This window comes from Ammodytes marinus (genome assembly GCF_949987685.1).
Source record: "Ammodytes marinus genome assembly, chromosome: 4".
Taxonomy (NCBI): domain Eukaryota; kingdom Metazoa; phylum Chordata; class Actinopteri; order Uranoscopiformes; family Ammodytidae; genus Ammodytes; species Ammodytes marinus.
In genome coordinates this window covers 12,988,450-13,009,313 of record NC_137233.1, presented here as the reverse complement: position 1 = coordinate 13,009,313, position 20,864 = coordinate 12,988,450, and the positions used below count along the sequence as shown (strand labels likewise).

General features: G+C 38.8%; 1 protein-coding gene across 2 annotated transcripts in view; it reads left to right on the top strand.

The window, feature by feature from the left end:
* The first annotated feature begins 1,931 nt into the window (after window positions 1–1,931).
* The window catches only part of igsf21a (immunoglobin superfamily, member 21a), a 180,409-nt gene continuing 161,476 nt past the window's right edge, over window positions 1,932–20,864 (top strand). For both annotated transcript variants that reach the window (XM_080026172.1, XM_080026171.1), the window contains exon 1: window positions 1,932–2,163. In XM_080026172.1, the coding sequence (XP_079882298.1) occupies window positions 2,025–2,163 (139 nt within the window). In that variant the 5' untranslated portion in view covers window positions 1,932–2,024. The remainder of the gene's footprint in view (window positions 2,164–20,864) is intronic.

The following is a 20,864-nucleotide window of genomic DNA, read 5'->3' as shown; positions in this document are numbered from 1 at the left end:
ATAGGAAACCAATGGCTTTATTCAACTGAATCCATATTTTTTTCAGGGAAAATGGATTTGGCATGCTGGGGGACTGTCTTCCTGAATAACTTATTGCCTGGACTTTGAAATACAACCCCAAGGACTATTTCACAAAGGGTTCATTGTGCTGCAGACATCATTTCAAAGCAATGGAGTAGCAGACCGAGGCTAACCTGTCTAAGGTGATGCTGATTACAAGTATTACATCCTGAGGCTGAGGCACCTGACAAAGTTTGGGACTTTTGAAAATACTTGTGGTCCAATCCCTCTTGAACTCTTCCTGATGACCATTGCATGCGGAAACACATACACTTTCAATCATTTTTGTCTACGTTTATAAATCAAATATGTCTAGAACCGGTTCATCTTTGTCACACCAGGGATATTTTTATTGTTATTTTTACAGACAGGCTATTTGATTTGCTGCAGTCATTTAAAGGTGCTGTAAGCGGATCTAACTTCCTGTCAGTTACTGTTAGCAGTCCCCTCGCTCGTCCCTACGTCACCACATTAATGCACTGCGGTCTTCAAGCAATGAGTTATGTAGCATCATCTCAGATCCATAAGTGTGATAATCAAAACAGACATTGGAAAGGATTTTTACCTGCTGCACCATTGTAGGCGCATAAACATTCACCCATCTGTTGCTCTGGCGTGCACCGGCAGTGAGACCATGAGTGAGATGGGTGTCGGTTTGTAGCGTTCTCACTTGTGATTGGATATTAATTTCGGGATCCCCAAAAACTTTATTTGCCGATTACATGCAGAGCAGCTGACTGAGAGATCGGCTATATGAAACGCGCACATTATGTAAGTGATCACTGTATGAATAAAGAGCAGTTTAACACTTATATTAACTTAAATAAACCGCTTACTTCATCTTTAAAACACTTAATTGCAAGAACATGCCGGTATAATTTTGCCAAGTAAAAAAAATGGCTACTTCATCTTCTTACATCATGTGAAATCCTCCCTGACACTCAAATCCACACTTGCCTGTCTGCATGATATATGATCCTTAATGAGACAAGTGATAGCAGACAATTTGAACCAGAAGAGTGACTTTAACCTGCCTGATCAGGTCCATTACACAGCTACTACGAATATAGTTCAAATAATAAAATATTTACCGTTATTCCAAGAAAACATATTTGAAATATGTATTCTCTAGTTAAAGTTGTTTTCAGGGACTAATAGTGCAGCCACAAGTCCCTTCTGAATTGATCCTGATTTAATTCAGGTCGAGTGTAAAACCAAAGCTAAACAGAAAATTAATTGAAGCCCCTTTTTTAATAAAAAAAATAAATAAATTAATAAAAATGTACTCTTTTAGTGGGCTACACAAAAAATATTACAAATACAAAATATGTATAAAATGTATTCTGATTAATACATAATTACTTGTTTGATGATCTGTGCTTGGCATGCCATCTGCTTGTTTGTTGTTTAGTGTCCTTGTAATATAGGCTATAGTAGGTTGTACTGGAGCATAAGGATATTTTAAAACCTGTCTTTTTACAAGGAAAAAACTCCAACAGAATAAATCGGCTTAATGGACAGAATTAGAGTGGTCTCAATCCAGGGTAGGATTAAGGGAAATTGTGTGAAATAAAAGAGCGAGTGATCAGCAATGACTGTGCGTCTGTCTGGAGGGCGGGAGGAGAGAGAGAGAGAGAGAGAGAGAGAGAGAGAGAGAGAGAGAGAGAGAGAGAGAGAGAGAGAGAGAGGAACACATTTTCATCCAAACCTCCGTTTTATCCAGAGCCTCGTCCCTTCTCCGCGGCTCACCGCAGCTTCCTATTGTTTAATCCGAGAGAGGAAAAACAACAACACTCCGCTTGCTTCTGTGATCGCAGCCAGATTCTTTTATCTTTTCATCATCTGATGCTTGATTTTCGCCGCTCTGAATGCCGTATTCATTGTCAACTTCTGCGATTTCCCCACTTGGACTTGAGCTGCATCATGAATAGTTTGGGGGCACCTTTCAATCGCATACCTCTGGAATGGCGGGGATTACACAGCCGAAACCCGGAGAGCATGTAAACGCAAATGGAGTTTGGGATTTATTGCAAAATAAGGGAAAGATGACCGTCTTCTCATTGTGCTTGCTCCTGTGCGCCGATCTACTGGATTTAGCCGTCGGTAAGTCTGACCCCGTCATATCCTATCACATTCAAACAGTCTGTCGGAACCTCTCGCGCAGTCACACCGGACCATGCGTGGGGTCCAACAATAGCCTAGCCGATAATAACTGTCAAACGAGTTGAGTGATTCATATGCGACTGTGAAATAGCCTACTATCGGGACAACCACGGAGGCGATCGATGCCATGCTTGCCTCATGCCAACTTTCCCCCTCCGTGCCATCACCACCACGCAAGTCGTGGAAGAGAGAAACCAATGAATAATGGTGTGATTCAGTCCAGGCTGCACAATGCGTGGTGTCGTCGGTGTGCTCAAATGAAAAAATAAAAAAAAATAAAAAAAGGAGAAGCAGGAGGCCTAGTTATATATCAAGTCTTGATTATTCTGCATTGGCTGTCACGACCGTGTGTGCTTGACAGCATTGTGAGCTTCACGCAACTAAAGCATTCCGAGGCGCGCTGCTCGGCGTCCTGGTCATGGTGGCTTTTACACATCAGATGTAACGAGCGCCTGGACTCAATATATTGAAGTTGTTGCCTTGAAAAACATTAAAGTTCGTCTTTTTATTTATATGTATCACAGTATTTCTTGCAGATGTCTGCTCTCTCTGTACGTGCGATCTGCTCGGCACAACGGTGGCATGGGTGTCGCGTTTTTTCTCTTAATCCGCCGTTGACGTGTTTGAATGTTAGGTATAAAAAATCAATAAAAGATTGAAAAAATTTCATAAAAAGCGAATTTAAGTTATGAAATATGTGTAGCGTATATTTTTTTTGTATCATTTTAGGCTGTCTTCTACATAGTTGTATTTTCTTTTTTAGGTGGGAGGCAAATGGTAATGGAACTATACGGATGTTATAGCCTCCCGCAATTTAGGGGAAGCAAGTCCAAGTATTCAAATATTTGCAAACAGATAAGCACCTGGCGGCAGTCATTTAAGCAGCTCGCTTTACTCATGGGATAATGCCTGTCTTTGCATATGCTTCCCTGTGGCATTTCACAGATGCATTTGTTTTCTTCCACATGGTGTCATACATCAAATGCTCCCGTTCCAAGACTGCATTGTAAGCACTTGATTCCCTCACTGAGAAATACAGAGAATGTTAGGCTCCTTTTTATTATGTTGGAGTTTTGCTCACTGCACTGGCGGTCACGTTGTGTTTGAAGGTGTTCAATCCTGGCTACGACATCAAAGCAGCACACCTAACAAACTAACCTGTTAACCTGCACTGTTTACTAAGGATTCAGATGTTTTCAAGTGTGTTTGAACTTTGCTGACCCATATAGGAAATCATTATATCGTTTGTGCTTACTGTTAAGGGATACAAAAAAAAAAAACAATTCCTGGGTCTGCATGTCTGAGAAGATGGTGACCTACACACAGGCCTGCACTAAAGTATTAAAGTAATCATGCTCGTTTGAAATGTCCACAATAACTAAGACAACTTTGGTTTCATTGCATTGTACAGTTGAGTGGCTGAGATTTTCCTTGCTGGTGTTAACATCGATCGGCCTGTAACCGAACAATGAATGGTAGCATTTAACCAATCAATTGGCAGGATTTGAGTTGGAGTGACTTAACGGTCAGACTTCAAGGTTGTTTTTGGCTTTTGTTGTCACTTGCTGCTGTTTTTTTGAGGTAAATAGATTTACGCTGTGGCTAAACCCCAGGATTTCACCTTTTATTGCAAGATTTCTTCACTTGCGGTATTATCACTATAAACTGATGTCTGCTGTCTGCTTAATAACCTTATATTCATAGCAGTATACCATTTGCCTGTGTGAGTGCTTTAACAATTTCGAGGCTTTTCTATTTCAACGTGTGTGCCATATGTCTTAAGACCGATTTCCTTCCTTCTTGATTCCACTCATCTATATCTTGAAATGTCATACGTTTTCATTGTCTCCAATGGTGTTTCTTTTTCTGGCTGGATACATTTGAGAAATGAAGCATACAGTATTCTCATTTTCAAATGAAAGATGATGAAATCTATTGAGTTAACTTGGAGCCCACAAACCATCACAGTCTGCCAGATGTGTTCATCCTAGAAACTTCGGCACAGCTCCTTGCTTAATGCAGCTGTGCCCACGAGCTAGCCAAAGCTACTGAAATGGAGTAGTTCAGCATATATGTTTGGCTGTTAAAACATGTCACAGAGTCAATCATATGAGAGCAGGCTAACCATTCAGTGGGGGATGGTAAGTGTGAGTTAAGTTTGTTTAAAAAAAATCTTTTACATGCACAATATATTTGCAAATGTGTGTGCTACTCAGTATGGTTTGAGTAGTTTCCATCAAGTCATACTCATGACAAGTTCTTGTATTTGTGAAATGCACAAGGATTACTGAAGCAGAACTTGACATGTACATTCTTATTTCTCCTCATGCTCCCTGCAACAATGCTCGACAAAAATAACAGAAAATCATGCGGGTAAAAAAGAAAAAGAGAATCTAGAGACATAAAATAGTGCATGATTTATTATATAAGAATAACATTTAAGAAAAAAACTATAGAATATTAAATAGATATACTTCTGTGGTAGATTGGTGAACAGTAGGGATACAATTAATAAACTATATTCTAGACCATAAATACATGTATACTGGGATATGTGCAGGCATGCAGGAAATAAAATTGTGAAAGAGCACCAAAAATAAAATCTTCTGTGTACATATAATGTATTACATATTGTAATGTTCTGACATGTAGCAAGGAATTGCAGCATTATTTCTCTTGGAACGGTTGTCTGTCCATGTTCACAACATGAAGCGTTGTGTCTTCAGCCAGCAGTGCACCAGTTACATCAAATTGACCTTTGCCATATCAGTGCAGACACACCATTATGAGGATTGATCTCTCTACAGTGCTTACCCTGCAGGTCAGACATGCATACAGAAACCAAGGAAATTGAACAGCATTGACTACTGAATTGACAAGGATTAACCCATTCATCAACAACTAAACTGGCATAGCCAAACTGAGATTCTTCCCAAAACTTTAGTTTGCCACGAGACAGCCATTTTTTTTATCACTCCGCCAATCAGCTGCTTGACTCAGAGCTATGCGGATTATTCAAGAGATAAAATAATGGTTAGCCTTGGTAACATTGAGCTATAATTGGTATAACAACATACACATAACAGTTCACATTTTCAATTTAGCAAACTGTTAAGTCTTGATATATGACTTTGTGTTGGAGAGAAATACATATACTCAACATCCAGTAATATAACTGGACAAACTGTGTATTTGTTCTGGGTTTCAGTAAGGTTGTGATTGTGGTGGATATGAGGACATGTTCAAGTTTTCACATCAAAGTGTTGTGTAGGGTAGCTTGATCTTTTGTCTTTGTTTTTGCAGACTTCACCTCCACCACCCTTAAAAAATAATAAAGGAAAAAACCCTAGTAAGTTGGCACATTACAATGCAATTTAAGGAAGAACAGACTTGCCTCACAGGGCTTCAGAGATTTATCTAAGAGATTAAGAACTATAGATAAGAAGTGTTCAGAAGTTGTGATGAAAAAAATATCATATTGTGGCTTTTTGATGCTTTCTCTCTAGAGCAGTAGGCTTAGTATTTCCAATTACATTCATCTTCTGACCATGATAATTTTCTAAGATCTTACTTAAAAATCAAAGTATCTCTAATGCTGTATCTCATTCCCCTTTAGTGTCTAGGACACTCCATCTGTGGATGGAGTGTCCTAGACAATAACATTATAAGATACTTATGTATAATTCTTACTGAGGATAATGCTGCTCTTGAAAGCTGCACGCACAATAGCCCTTCTTGTACCTTCTCTACTCTCGCAGCAACAGACAATCTGCTGTCCAGTGTGATATTATAGGGGAGAACGGGGTAATCTGAGCCACTTTTTACATTTGCTCCCCTCTATGCGAGCTAAAATGATTTATCACTCAAATGTACACATTTCCCATTAATTCAGAATGTTTCCTAGAAATGGGCATTAGCAGATTTTTTTCAAGACGAAGGGCAGTGAAAATATGATTGTTTTAAAAAAAGTTGTCATGTGGCTCACTTTACCCCAGCTGTGGGGTAAACTGAGACAGACCAGAAAAATCAAGGGGGTAAACTGATCCACTTACTTTTTCCACTCTGAAACTACCATAAAAACACATATTGTAACAGTTACAATCCTGAAAGCTAGCCACACATTCCAGAACTAATGTTGGACTAGTAAAATAATGATGGGGTTTGGTCAATTAAGCAAAGCAAATTTTCTAAACACTTAAAAGTAACTCTGAACAAAATCAAATACAACATATTATAATTCAAAAGGTTTTAATAAGATTCAAATGAAAGATAGAACCAGTTAGATTAGAACACAGTCTGGGGGTCAGAACACAGGACCCTTAGAGCCAGCTTGTGTCTGGGGGTCAAAGCATAGGGAAATCAGAACCAGCGAGAACAGCCTGGGACTCAGAACACAGGAGAAGACCCAACTGGATTATAACATCAGCCTGTCATACTCTACAACTAGGCCTACTCTACATTCCAGCCCTGAAGGTTACAGGGAAAGATGAGAAGGTGCTCTTTCCGTGTGGTTTCCCCAGGTCGTCTTCCTGGTGTATTTCCTTGGCATGATGGATTTTCTACAATGTGTATGACATTAAAATAAAACATATGTTATGTAATATTACATTAAAATTAGGGCTGTCAAGCGATTAAAAAATGTTATCTAATTAATTACAGGCTCTGTGATTAATTAATCTAAATTAATCGCATACACCTTTATGCCTGTTTATAAACAACTGTATATGCTACCGTTCGTTTCTCTCTCTCTCTCTCTCTCTCCCTCTCTCTCTCTCTCTCTCTGTCCGTCTCTCGTAACTTCTGTCTCCTCCCCTCAGCGAGGTTTCTACATTAAATAAATTCACACACACACACACACACACACACACACACACACAAAGGAGGAAAAAAGACAGGAATATCTGCTAGGAAGAGTGTGAGGGTGTCCGTTAGCGGGAGACGATCGCAGCTAGCAAACAGAAGTGAGACGGAGGAAGATTGAGAGATAGCCTACTGTTTTGAACCTACATTGTTAATTAGGCACCCACTAAACCAATAATGCACAGACACTGCGGAGAATAACATAAGACGTATTCCTACCTTCATGCTTATTTTCCCGGAGCAGCCCATAACACATCCATAGAGCCCTCTCTATGCTTCTTTATTTACTGTTTAATCCCGTGCGGGTCGTTTCCGCAAGCTACAAATGCAGCTCCGCTATCGTCTCACCTCTTTTGCACCGGGTCAAAGGGCAATGTAGAAGTGCGATTAATCTGCGTTCATTTTTTTAATCGCGTTAATTTTTCTGTGATTAATTAATCGAAATTAACGCGTTAATTTGACAGCCCTAATTCAAATATGTTTAAGACTAAACTTAACTTGTGCCTCATGGTGGGGGAAAGAGAGACAGTGTCTCACTTTCCCCCACAGCATTTGGCTCACTTTCCCCCACCACCACAATTTGAGAAAAAACTACCTCTCTTGGCATTTCAGGCTAATCTTTAGCTAATATCAGCACATGGTTTTTATATGTTGGTAGTTCATCAACACGTATGATATAAGCTTTTCTACGTGAATACATTTGCTTTGGCACAACAGTTGATTAAGTTGACAGCAAGAAAATGTACTTTCTATTTTTGTGAAAAAAACATGCTTACCACAGCACCATGAGGTCCTTTCTTTCAGGGCCATGGGGAAATGAGAGGGGCTTGAAAACATATATCTCACATGACCAAAAAATGTTTTCCGTTGCCTAGATACAGGGGGTGGCTCACATTACCCGATGCCTCAGATTCCCCCGTTCTCCCCTACTTCTTTCATCACAAGCTCATCTTTAAATATCTTGTTTTAATACCTTCCCAATTAGTGTCACAGTCAACACGATACAATGTTTTCCAGTGATGTCCTTGCATGTCCTCAGCTAAAGGCAAATTGCATGTGGGAACTGATATAGGTTCTGGTCTGAACAGCTGAATGGGGGTTCAAAGAGCAATGCAGTTAAGTATTAGGCGCTCTGATTTGATGTAGATCAGGAAATTGGACGAGCAGGCGCAAATGATTTGCTACTAGAAGTATCTGGTAGGAATATCACAGGGATAAGGAGTAAAATAATCACATTCATGGACTCATGTGCACTGGGTCAAAGGCCAAAGGGATACTGCGCATTATAGAACACATACTTAAACAACCGTACAACACACTGTTGTGGCTGTTCAGAGTTATTGCAGTTTAAATGCCAACAATGTAGTCATTTTAGAAGTATATAAATAATAATATAGTTACACATGGTAGGCTGTACAATTATAGACTGGTGGTCAATTAAAGTGACTACTAGAAGCTTGTAGATGTTTATGAGACAGTCTCAATTTTCCTCTGATAATAACCCGAAACAGCAAACGAGGCCTTCAACAAAAACTCTGACAAAACGATTTACAGCAGGCAGACCAGAACATCCTGTGTTTCCTCAATGGTACTATCACTTTGCTTCACCATTGTCATATTACCATTCTTAAACTTACATAGTCACATACATAACCTCATCATGATGCATCAGGAGGTTTCTCTTTCACTCTCTTCCTAAACAAATGCACACACCACTGGCACACGCTAGCAAATTTCTTACAACAGCTGGCGCTGGTGTCGTAAAAACACGACTGCTTTTGACCAAAGGGGCCGTTTGAATCAACAACAACCGAAAGTTCCTTGAGGTCACTTGACACTAGCCATGACTTGACATGCCTGCAATTGACTTTCTAGAGCATTTGTTGTTTGAATCTGCTTTAGGCTAAAATTGTTGTAACAGTACTTTATGTTATGTATGTGTTTAGCACGTTAATTTGAACTCCTGCATACAGAGTCTTACAACATATCTTGCAATACCACAGTACTGGAAGCTGGCTTGTAGATGTGGATCATAGCAGTGTTGACAGGCCCTGGATCTGTTAGATCTGATGCTTTCCGGTGCACTATGACTGTCTGCCATTGATGGCTGGTCTTGACTTACAGGAAGTGAGAAGAGGTATTTGCTGTTAAATGCGTTGTGGTTATGCCACTATCCCACTCTCACCAGGCTTTGCATCAGCACTGCAGATTTCAGCAGTTATGTAAAAATTATTACACACAGATTAGAAGTGGACTTCTTTTGTTTTGTTCTGCTATTGTTTGCTTGCTCATTGTGACGTTTCAAATACATGTACGTATATATGCGTTTCCCCCCTTAAAGCTTCAGCTTACAATGCTCCCATCTCATTTATAGACCATATTTTTGAATCAACTAGACCAGCCTAGAGTGAAAATATAGTGCTATTGAGCTGGACATGTATTTAATTTAATACTAACCTCTGCCGCTGCTGATATGATCTCGTGAAAACTCTGTTATGTTTTCTACTGATAGCTGTGATTAGACAGTGAGTTCAAGCAATGTGAAAAATATAACATTAATTTCTTTCAGATGGAAACTTAATCAAAAACTGCTTTAAACCCCACTTTGACCTCTTATACTAGTTGAGAGTACCGGACTCCTGGTAAATACCAGCCTTTGGCTGGACTTCATCTAATGGCATCGCTGAAAAAGAAGAAAAATCCCAAATCCCATATAGCAGTCATTGTAGATATCCTGTGTGTCTACCAATGGTCTCATTCAGTGATCACCTTTGAATAAAGTATAATTATAGTTATGCTCACCTTTTAGTCTAGATCTTTTGTACTTGGAATCCTATTTAATGTGAATAAAAAAGCCATATTTAAAAACTTGAAACGGGTCACTGACCCAGAAATTCCAGCTTTAGTTGGATGGCTTCGGCCTACTTTGTGCGTGTAGTCCTAGGTAAAGATGAAATGGCTGTTACAAAAAAAATCGTAATTACCTTCAAAGTTCTTTGTGGTGTAATTTAGTCCCTGAAGGACTGGAGTGTGTATTTTGAGTTTATTATCAGATTATTAAATAGAGAATATTTGACTGTAACTGTAAGTCAAGAGCTTATTTGGCTTCCGTAATGTGAAGTTTTTCTGGGTGAAATGTAGTATCTGATATAATTCTACTCTGACCAATGATATTCCTCTGCTCCCTACAAGCTTATGGTAAAAAGCAATTACAGCCAAGGTTAGGTAGTTGCATCAAATTATTATAGTATACATTTATTTGAAAATACAAACCAGTTTATACCCCTGAGTTCAGGAAGAAAATATAAAATGTTGAAAACTGAGGCAGTGAGTGACATTTAGTATTTAGTACTCAAATGGACTACAAATAGGCAAAGGCTTTGAGCACCAGAAGCTAAGTTCAATTCATCTCCATTGTGGCAGAGATCTCAAAGGGTGACGTAGCCTTATCTTTTTTTTTGTGTGTGCGTGTAAAAATCACCTTCGCTGTCTGATTTCACACTGGGTCTGAATAAACCTGTTACGCAGTTATTTAACAAAACCCAGACAATTTTCCAACAGCAGGTCTGAAAACAGTTTTACACTTCTCAACTGTGCATGCATTTGCCTTTTGCATTGAGGTGTGGGGGTTGATCTTGAAATAAATTCTGGCTTTTAGTTTCTTCAAAGGCATCCACCCCAGTAGCGTGACACCCTGAAATGTCTGAGGCAGTGATAAGCCACATGTGAGAAAAAAAAACATATTCTGAGCATTTGCATACATGCCAACTGTCTACTTTTCAGGTAAATGTGTGAAACCGAATCATCTCTTTGATATTTTGGATGAGCTAACGTGTGGTGTTTTCAGGGAACCAGTCATTGCGAACCCATTAACATGTTTTATTAACGACTAGCATTTTAAGCTAAGGGGTTTGCATCCAAGATGGCTTGTTGCCTTGCAGCCCCAGCCCCGAGGGGTCGACCACAGGGTGTAAATCTGTCTGCCACAAGGCAAATAATGCAACAGAATCTGTAACCGTCATGACAAATCGGTCCTCCCCACGGCCACCACAACAGCATCTTACGTGACAAGTGGTGAGGGGGGAGAATGGAGGAAATCCTCACGACAAAATGCACTCTCCTTTTTCCATACTGGCTGAAATACATTTGTGCTCTCGAGCTCCAAATGATCAAGTGATAAAGCCTGTGATTAGTAGAGACAACTCAAGTCTTGGGGCAAGGAAGTTCAAACAGCGCAGTAACTTCCCTTTCTACCCCTGAAGTCCTTTTGTACGCTGGCTGGCTGATTCCTTTGGTTTGCGTGGGAGTTTGAAGCAACTCTGATTCCCTCAGCAGCTGGTGGTTTGCAGAGATAGGAAAAAATAGCAGAGACGCTTTGTTCGTAGGTCTCCAATGATGGGCTACATTGAGAAAGTATAAAGTCCCTGTATATGTGTGATCTATACAGTTAACAGCTGGTATTGTCAGATAGTGTCATACAGTATTCTCCTTTACTAATAAAGCTCAGTGAATTATGTTTTTTTTTCATGGGTGTATCATCTTGATTTCAGAGCCACATGCTCCTGAAATTAGCAGCTGTAATAAGTAGGGATTTCTTGACAGGCTGTATCAGCAGTTACTCTTTTCCCCCTCACTGTTAATGCTAATGTGGATTATGTATTTTTTCTTATCGTGTTCAAACATGGCTGCCGAGTAATAACACTTGCTCTGCCACTGTGTTCCAACATTAGCCTCCTTATTTAAGACTTTTAGAAGTGCCTTGTATACTATACAAGAGATTTGTCTCCACATTTGTGGTTCTTCACAGCGGGCTTAGGCTTTCCTGCTGAACACAGATTTTGTTTTCTCACACAGACATTCAGATTGTTTGCGGTTTGCTTTCGGCAAGGGATGATTGTTTTTGGATAACCCAAGCACGTGGAATTATTCAAAGTCACTGTGACCTCAGTTTGAAAAGATGAAACGCTTGCTGTCTTTGTGTTTTTTCATGTTACTATCCATGAAGGTTATGCTATGAAGGCACGTAGAAGGGTAAGCATCATGTGCATTAGCTGTACAATATTCTCAGATAAGATTGGAGATGGGCACTGTTGTTAGTTCAGGACATTAAATTGAATGTTTTTTTAGATTACAGTTGTGAGGTACCTCTTCATTTATGTATAGGGTTATTATATACTACAGGACTCATCACACTTGAATGTGATATACATAGATGTAAGTACTCTATCTTTCCCATCTCCACTCTAATGGAAAATGTCTTACCTTAATTATAAACAACACATACATACACAAGAAATCCTTTTCTTTTACTTAAAATTAAAACATTTCCTTCTACACTTCCATATGTAGTATCTAGTAACTCTAAATATCCCAAAACACTGCTTTGCCTTTTCAGTTTACATTTCTTATGTCCAGAGCTATTCAAAGCCATCCTATAGGCAACAAATTCTGCATCGCAGAGGTTTCATGAAAAATCCAGATTAGGCATGAAAACAGCGAAGATGTGGCAAAGAAGAGGGGGGAAAAATCTTTAATCTGCACATTGACCTCACTCTGGATAGGCTGAAGCTGTGCAAATGGGAGTAAGGGAGAATAGTGTGGGCTATGCATCTTGTGACAACAGATTATTTCCTTTCACGCACGCTGACTTCCTCCACAAGAGCCACAGCGAGGCTTCCTTCCCCTCGGGACACAATCCCTACATTTTCTATCACCCAAAAAATCATGAAGAAGACATCAATCTGCAGTCACAGTGGCAGGTTTTACAGACAGAGTCATTCTATGATAGCCCAAGTCTCTGTGCTCATCCTCCAACATCTGTCATTTATGATAACATTTATCAGCAAACCTTTGATCCAGCAGAACTTGTCTTGCAAGTTCTGAGAATTAATCTCCCGCACACATGACATGAATTATACAACACAATAGAAACTGCTGCTGCACATGGATCATAGCTGGCATAAGATATGATTATTTGACTTTACTGTTTAAAAAAAAAAAAGATGAAGCTTAATATTGCGAGATTGCTTCATCCATCGGGGTGGTTACGCTTTACTTTTTGCTGCTTGCTCCTCCATTCAGAATTTTTATATAAAGCATAGAGATGATCTAATTTATTCTTGCCCAATAAAACTGTCAGCGTTGATTTAACTCTAGAAGTGAGTGTGGCTTATGCATTCTACCTGCTAGTACTCTGGCACGGCGTTCTCAGGACAGGGAAATATAATATTGCCAGGGAGCAGCTGTAATGACTCCTCAGCGTCGGTTGCTTGTATCACTGTTATGCATAGGTAAATGTTGGGTCATGGTGAGATTATGTCCTCTTCTGATTGAGATCGCTTGAGGCATGCAGTTCCAAGCTGTTTACACTTATAAACACTAGTGCTTTAACTGTTGCACAATTATGTAGAGCTTAACACTCAATGAACATGGTTACGCATGTGCTGTCAATGCATTTCTTGTGTCCATTTGTAAGTCACTTGAACAACTGCACCCCTAACACTCTATTATATTATCTTTAAAGATGATGCTCTTTCAATTTGGATTGCTTTGTAATTGAAATTGGCTATATGTCATTTAATGTAGTTCATCAAATTTGATTAACTCTGCTTAATCTCATAGTGCATTGCTATTATGGTAATTTTGTTTTCTATACCAAATAACACAAGCCTTTGAGGCTAGCGTTTTTATTTTTATTTGTTCGCTTGATCCCATGGTCAGTAGGTCAATCGATATAAATTCTGGTAATTTACTGCACATTAAACGTCAACTTCATTTTCCCCTGAAGAAAATAGTGGTCAAAGTTTTATGTCAACAGAGACCTCTCTCTGAACAAACTCACAGAGAATATTTCTTGTGAGTGAAACTGCCATGCGTAGCAGTTAAAATGATTTGCCATGAACTTTACTGCTGGTGATGCCATTATGTTAAATATTACACGGCACAATAGGCTATGTGTTAGTAACAGTGTAAACATACTACAATTTGAGATAATGTCACTTTGTAGCTTTCTTTCATAAAAGTTGTGATATCATATTCTGTTTTTCTTTCTTCTGTGCATGAAGGTGTGAATTATGTCATATTGTATCCCTTATGCTGATTGTCTATGGGCTTCAGGATTCCATGTCTTATTAGACCTCTGTATCCAGACTGTAATGAAGGTGATGTTTATGAGCCGGGAATAGGGAAAGGAACACGGAGCGCAAAATCTTTGGCTCTGACACAGCAGAGTAAAGTCAGCCCTGAGCCATGGATCACGTTTGTGCTGAAACACCCCCACTGGATTGTACTTAATCAAACGTAGAGAGCAGCATAGGGAAGTGATGGTAATGGGGAAAGAGAGTCGTAGGAAAACGGCCTGGAGAGCTGTCCGCTTTAAGTGTGCAGTGAGTAGACAGGCAGACTGGGAACCTCTCTTCACAAGCTTCCGTAATGAACTAAAACCAAACTCTTTTTTTGATCAAGTCGAGGTTGTATAAAAAGAACCCCATTCTGTTTACTTATCCAAAGCATCAATACTGAGAAGCCTGAACTGTTTTGTTTTGATCTGCATAGAAAAAAATCGAATTTTTTCTACAAAGTAAATACCCACTTATTGTATGAAAGGAAGCAATGTAAACATTGTCGTTTTAGGTTAAAGACAATTGATTTTCATTCATCTCTGAGACGTTTTGCAGGTACAAAGTACTGCTGATTATTGAGGATTCTCGTTGAGCCTCAGTAATGGACTTTTTATAAATAGTTGTCGCCGCCTCATCCGTTGCCTGGTTTCTCCCTTGTTTTACCGTCTCCTCCCGTGTCTTCTGTGTTGGTGCAAACACAATTAGAACAGCTTGAGCAACACAGCTTTTAATATAACTAATGCGGCCATAAAGGTTAATGTTGGATTCCAAAAAAATATATTTTTTGTTTCACTATGTTGCTATGTACTTATATTCTCAAGCCTGCATCATGTTTTTACAATACGTGTTAATTGGTGGTTATTCACTTGGTTGGAACAAACAATGACAAACTTGAATTGAATTGCTTAGCTGTCATTTCAGCAGTTTGATTTACGCAGCCACTCAGCTGCTAATATTCCTCATGTGGCGCCCTCTTCCAAGGGGAGTTGAATGCAAGAGAAAGCTCACATTAGTCCTCGTCACAGCTGACTGAACAGTAGGCTACATTCTGCAGCATAGTGAGACTTCCATCATGTCAACACTCAGGGATAAAGGAAAACTGCCAGTTTATGGATGCAGTCTGATTGTAGATTCAATAGAGTGTATTATCAGTTTGGTTTGCACTTTAACCTACTCCACTTTTTCATGGAAACCCAATGCATATGCACTGTATTCCCAGCTGCCACATTCCCCCTGACCCCCAATAGCAGTAATACAAACAAGAAATATAATGTGCGCTTTGACTTCTTTGAAATTCAGTGAAATGTCCTCGATGTCAGATGTTGGACATCTGATGCCACAACAACACAACATGTAACCCAGTGCTGCAAACACATACAGTAGCGCTCCAACATGTACAGCACTGCCTTCTGAGCGTGGTTGACTTATTGTATGGTTATTGTGTTAAACTGACACTCTCTCCGTTGTCTCGGTTTGAGGGAAGGAGCAAAGGTCAGTGCTTTAGACTCCTATAATTACATCTTCATCACAGTGGAGAAAAAATGTAGAACAAAATATGTGCCATTAGCTGTTTCAAAATGTGTCATCTTTTTCTGTCATGCTAAATTATATGAGATTGAGAGGTATTCTTTTTTACTTTGTAGAGTTCAAGCATATTGGGTTGGTCTCTGCACAGCGACATATGTGTACAAATCCATACAGAGTCTGGTGACGCGTCTCATCGTCTCATTGTGTCCCTCCTTTACATCCCATTCAGTCAGCCTTCTGAAGGGACAACATTGGCTGCTATCAGGATAATAGTTTCGGAATAAAGATTAAGAATTGATGGCGTGTGTAACGCTGGACTACTCATACTTCCATTGCCTCTGAGGCTACAAAGTGGTAAATATTAATTCCATTGTTTTAAGCTCCACCCATAAGGAAAGACATTAGCTGATGGAAGGATTATACTATACTGTGCCAAAAAAAAGAGATCTGGCTGAAACAACACTTTTCTTCTGTTGTTCATGAACTCTTGGGATGTAAAGTTAAAATAGCTTTCTGAATGATAATGATACATCCACTGGAGATTCAAACAACAGCTGTTCAGGTCAAATCTGCAATCTTGCACTATTTCAAACCTAAAAGAAAAACCTGATTTCTATGACACACAAGCTGCTGAAAACTCAGTCTTGGCAAAATTACATATTATAGTAATGCCACAGTTGTACAGGCAAATCCCGCCCAATCATGCCGAGTTAAAGACAGTGAAGCGCTGATTCAACCTGCTTGTTAACCTGCCATTACACTTCAAAGCCATTCTTTAGCTTGAAGAAAGAAGAAAAGCATTACACAAAACTGCCTTTCATTCTATTGGATATAGCTAACCTTCAGAAAATACACTAGCTGTTCATAATCCTTCATTATAGAGTTACCAGAAATAATTAGGGGAGAACGGGGTAAGTAGGCACACTTTTTACTCTAGTGAGAATTGCTCATCACCAAAACATCTGTCAATAGCCATTCCTACATTCAATTGAAGCTTAAGGTGTTGGCTAGAAATGTGTCTCTCTTTTTTTCCAACTTATTGTAATGAAGAAGTAATTTACCATCAAAGACACTCTGACACATTGTGACAACCAACCCCATCAAGGGGTCGGTTGTCACACACTATGGGGTTGTTTGTCACAATGTTATCTTAATGGGAAACATCTTAAAAAGAAGGCAAGGAGGCAGAACCAAATTTGAATGTTTAATTGCATTGTCAAGTTGACAAATAGGCCTACATAACGTTCTGTAGCCTTGGCAGCTGGTCTAGTTTGGGATGCACTGGGTTGTTTTGATTTTGTTGCCCTTTTTTCTTTTGCTTGCTAGCTGCCTTTTCCTGCTCTATTCTTTCCTTCTCTGGGGTGTCAGTGAGGATACAGCTTGACAATTTCTTTCGTTATTGGGTTCCTTTTCTGGCTGCAGCCTTGAGATAACATGTGACAACCAACCCCCCAAAAAATTTGACGACCAACCCCAACTTGAATTTCTTGCTAGCATCAAGGTCAACAACCATCTGACAACTAATTAGCTTGCTAACCACAATCATCAGACATCCACATACAAAACAAAATGAAAAGCATGGAAATACAATAAATATGCCTGCCTACAATCTAAACTATAGTTTACCCTTCACACTTTCTGAGGGTAACAAGTGTGTTGTTATAAACCCATTGTGTAAACGCCTAGAAGAAAAATACTGAGAAGCAAAATATTTTGAATTTGACATGAAAAACACAAAACATCCTCTCACCTGAAATGCAGCTGTCTTCCTCCAAGGAAGTCTATGTATGTGACCTCTGATCCCAATTCTGGACCTTTTTTATATCAACATTTCAGAGCTAGCGCGCTCTGGTGGCGAGATATAACGAATGTGACATCCAACCCATGTGACAAATTACCCCGTTCTCCCCTATATATTATTACAATCCAAAATGCCAGTAATTAATTTTGATTCTTAATGTTGTGTGTCTTGTTGGCATATGTTTTTGATTAGAATCAATAAATAATTTTCATTCTTTATTTTACCATGATGTTTTAATTGTGCAAACTAAACTAATTTGCATAAAATCAAGACGATTGAAGCACCATTTTTGTCCCTTTTCGTATAGTGTAAATAGGTACAAGACGTGTGTCAAAAGATTTACATACAAGCATAACCCTCTCTCCGGTTGGCTTGAGTAGTACTGTCCTTAAACGTGATGGAAACTGGCAAGTGTGCTCCACATCATTTGATGAATAAGTATTCCTAAATTAATCCTGTCTGATAATGTTGCATTTACATCCTGATAATTGACGGAACTACTCTACTCCAGCCCTCAATATATACACTTCAAGGAGCTAATTACTCAAGAAGTATGAGATTACCCGTCGTAGCCAGTGTACATGCTTTATACAGGTGTTTTTTCTCAGAAGAAAGAATAATTGCTGTTAATGGTTTTTAGCCAATAGCCTCAAAAAGCATTTCTCAGTAAAGCAATGTATAAGTGAGCCCACTTACACTGTGATGCTTCATTCAGAAAGGGCGGAAATTGCAGTACATTTAAAGTACCCTTTCTATAATAAGGCAAAATCAAGCATATTATTTGACAGAAAAAATCAGATCCTGCATTTGAATAAATCTTGAGAATTAATAATTATTAGTTTCATACTATAATTGTATATTGTGTAAAAATTTGAAAAGGCTGAATATAAACCTTAAACCTTATATAAACTGCATTTCACTGCAAATCCCCCCAAAGGACGTGATGGGGAAATTGTTTTGGACGGTTTGAGCTACATATTCTGCAATCAACAAGATTCACAGGGAATGAGGTAACAACTTTAATAATGTCCCGATGTGTCTAGTTTAAGGCTCCTTTTAATCCTCACATTTAAGGTTGACATTTCCATTTCAAACTAGACTAAATTCTTCTTGTTACATGCAATATTGATACTTTAACATTGTGAAATGAAGCATTAAAAATAGCATTTCTACAGATATCAGTAAAGTACGCCTAATGTTACAGCAAAGTGTTGCAATGCATGTATAGTGAGGGAATGAGAGGTGGACAGAGACAGGATTACAAAATGTGACGCATTCACTGCACTGTAACCAAGGTTAAATCCTACAGTAGATTAAAAACTGAAAGGTTGTCAAGAACATGAAGTGATGAGATGAAACAAATATATACGTGGATGAACTGTAATTATGAGGAGAGAAAGCTGTGACTTCATCTTCGCTGTTTTATTGAAAAAAAAAAATCAGTTCCTTCATACGTGATGAGACACCTCTCAGTTGTCACTTGTGCATAACCAAGGTGATTTTGTACAAAGGTTAATCAGTGTTTGTATTGCCCTTAGACCATGCTGATAAAAAACCTTGTGAGAAATGTTTTTTTACGCTGTATTTAATCATTTTACCAAACATTTTGAAATTCTATAAATGCGGATAATTACTACAAGTACTGTTAGTACATGCCAGGAATGACTTCTTTGCAGTTCTGTACATGTTTGCATTTTTAAATTGAAATTATCATTCAATTTATTCATCATAATGGAAATAGTAAAGCACATAGCCGGAGAACCAATTAAATGTACAACAAATTAATCATAGAGCATCACTCTGAGATACTACAAACATTTGGTATGGCATTTGGTATTGAATGTTCTACTATTAATACAATGTCTTAAATGTTAAGGATGCATAGATTTTAAGATTGTAAGTCTTAAGTCCACATTGTTTATGATCAGAAATCATTGCAATATCTTAATGTAATTTTTCAACAAACACGTTGTTAATGATACGACATGTTTGGTCTGACCGAGAATCAAAAGGGTTTACATTTTTTTTTTCAAAATGGCCACAGTGAAAGGGCTGTGAAAAGCCGACAGTCATAGAGGAAACAAAATATAGTTTTAATGGGGATATATGGGGACTGGCCACATTACAACTAACCAAACCTTAACAATCAACTCTCAGGTGTCATATTAATTTATTTATTGAAGAAATTATTAAATTAATAAACAGTGTTGCCCTGCTGATGATTGCACCAGGACATAAACATAAGGCAGTGACAAATTATACAGTCATATGAAAAAGTTTGGGAACCCTTCACAGCCGGCATTATAATTGACTCTGCTTTCACACCAAAAAATATAAAAGAGGTATGTCTTTCATTTACCAGGAACAGCTAAGTACTGGGATGTTTTCCAAACAAAGATTTTTTGAAAAGCAGTATTTAGTTTTATGAAATTAAATACAATGTGAAAAACTGGCTGTGCAAAAATATGGGAACCCTTGTGGTGTTGCTGATTTTAATGCATGTAACAGCATGTAAAACTGAGGACTTTAAACACAAAGTTGGTTGGATTATGTTGTTAAGCCTTGAACCTCATATAAAGGTCTGTTTAATCATGATACAAGGTATTTTAGGTGCCTAAATGCAAGTTCCACTTCTCTTTGACTCTCTGCAGAAGTGAGACAGAATGCGATCATCAAAACAGCTCCCAAAAGATCTTAAAAACAAAGATTATTCATTGTCATGGTTTAGGGGAAGGCTACAAGAAGCTTTCCCAAAGGTTTCAATTGTCAATTTTTACTGTAAGGAACGTTGTCAGGGAATGGAAGGTCACAGGCACAGTTGCAGTTAAACCCAGGCATGGAAGACCAAGAAAAGTACAAGAGCAGCATATGCGGCGGATTGTGAGAATGGTTGCACACAACCCAAAGATCACCTCCAAAGACCTGCAAGAACATCTGGCTGCAGATTGTGTATCTGTACATGGTTCTACAATTCAGTGCAATTTGCACCAAAACATCTGTATGGCCGGGTGATGAGAAGTAAGCCCTTTCTGCTCCCACACCACAGATACAGTTGCATGGAGTATGCAAAAGCTCATTTAGACAAGCCAGCTTCATATTGGAAGAAAATGCTTTGGACTGATGAGACACAAATTACGTTATTTGGTCTTTATAAAAAGCAGATGTTTTGGTGCAAATTGCGCTGAATTGTTGAACGATGTACAGATACACAATCTGCAGCCAGATGTTCTTGCAGGTCTTTGGAGGTGATCTGTGGGTTGTGTGCAACCATTCTCACAATCCTCCACCTATGCCGCTCCTGTTTTTTTCTTGGTCTGCCATGCCTGGGTTTA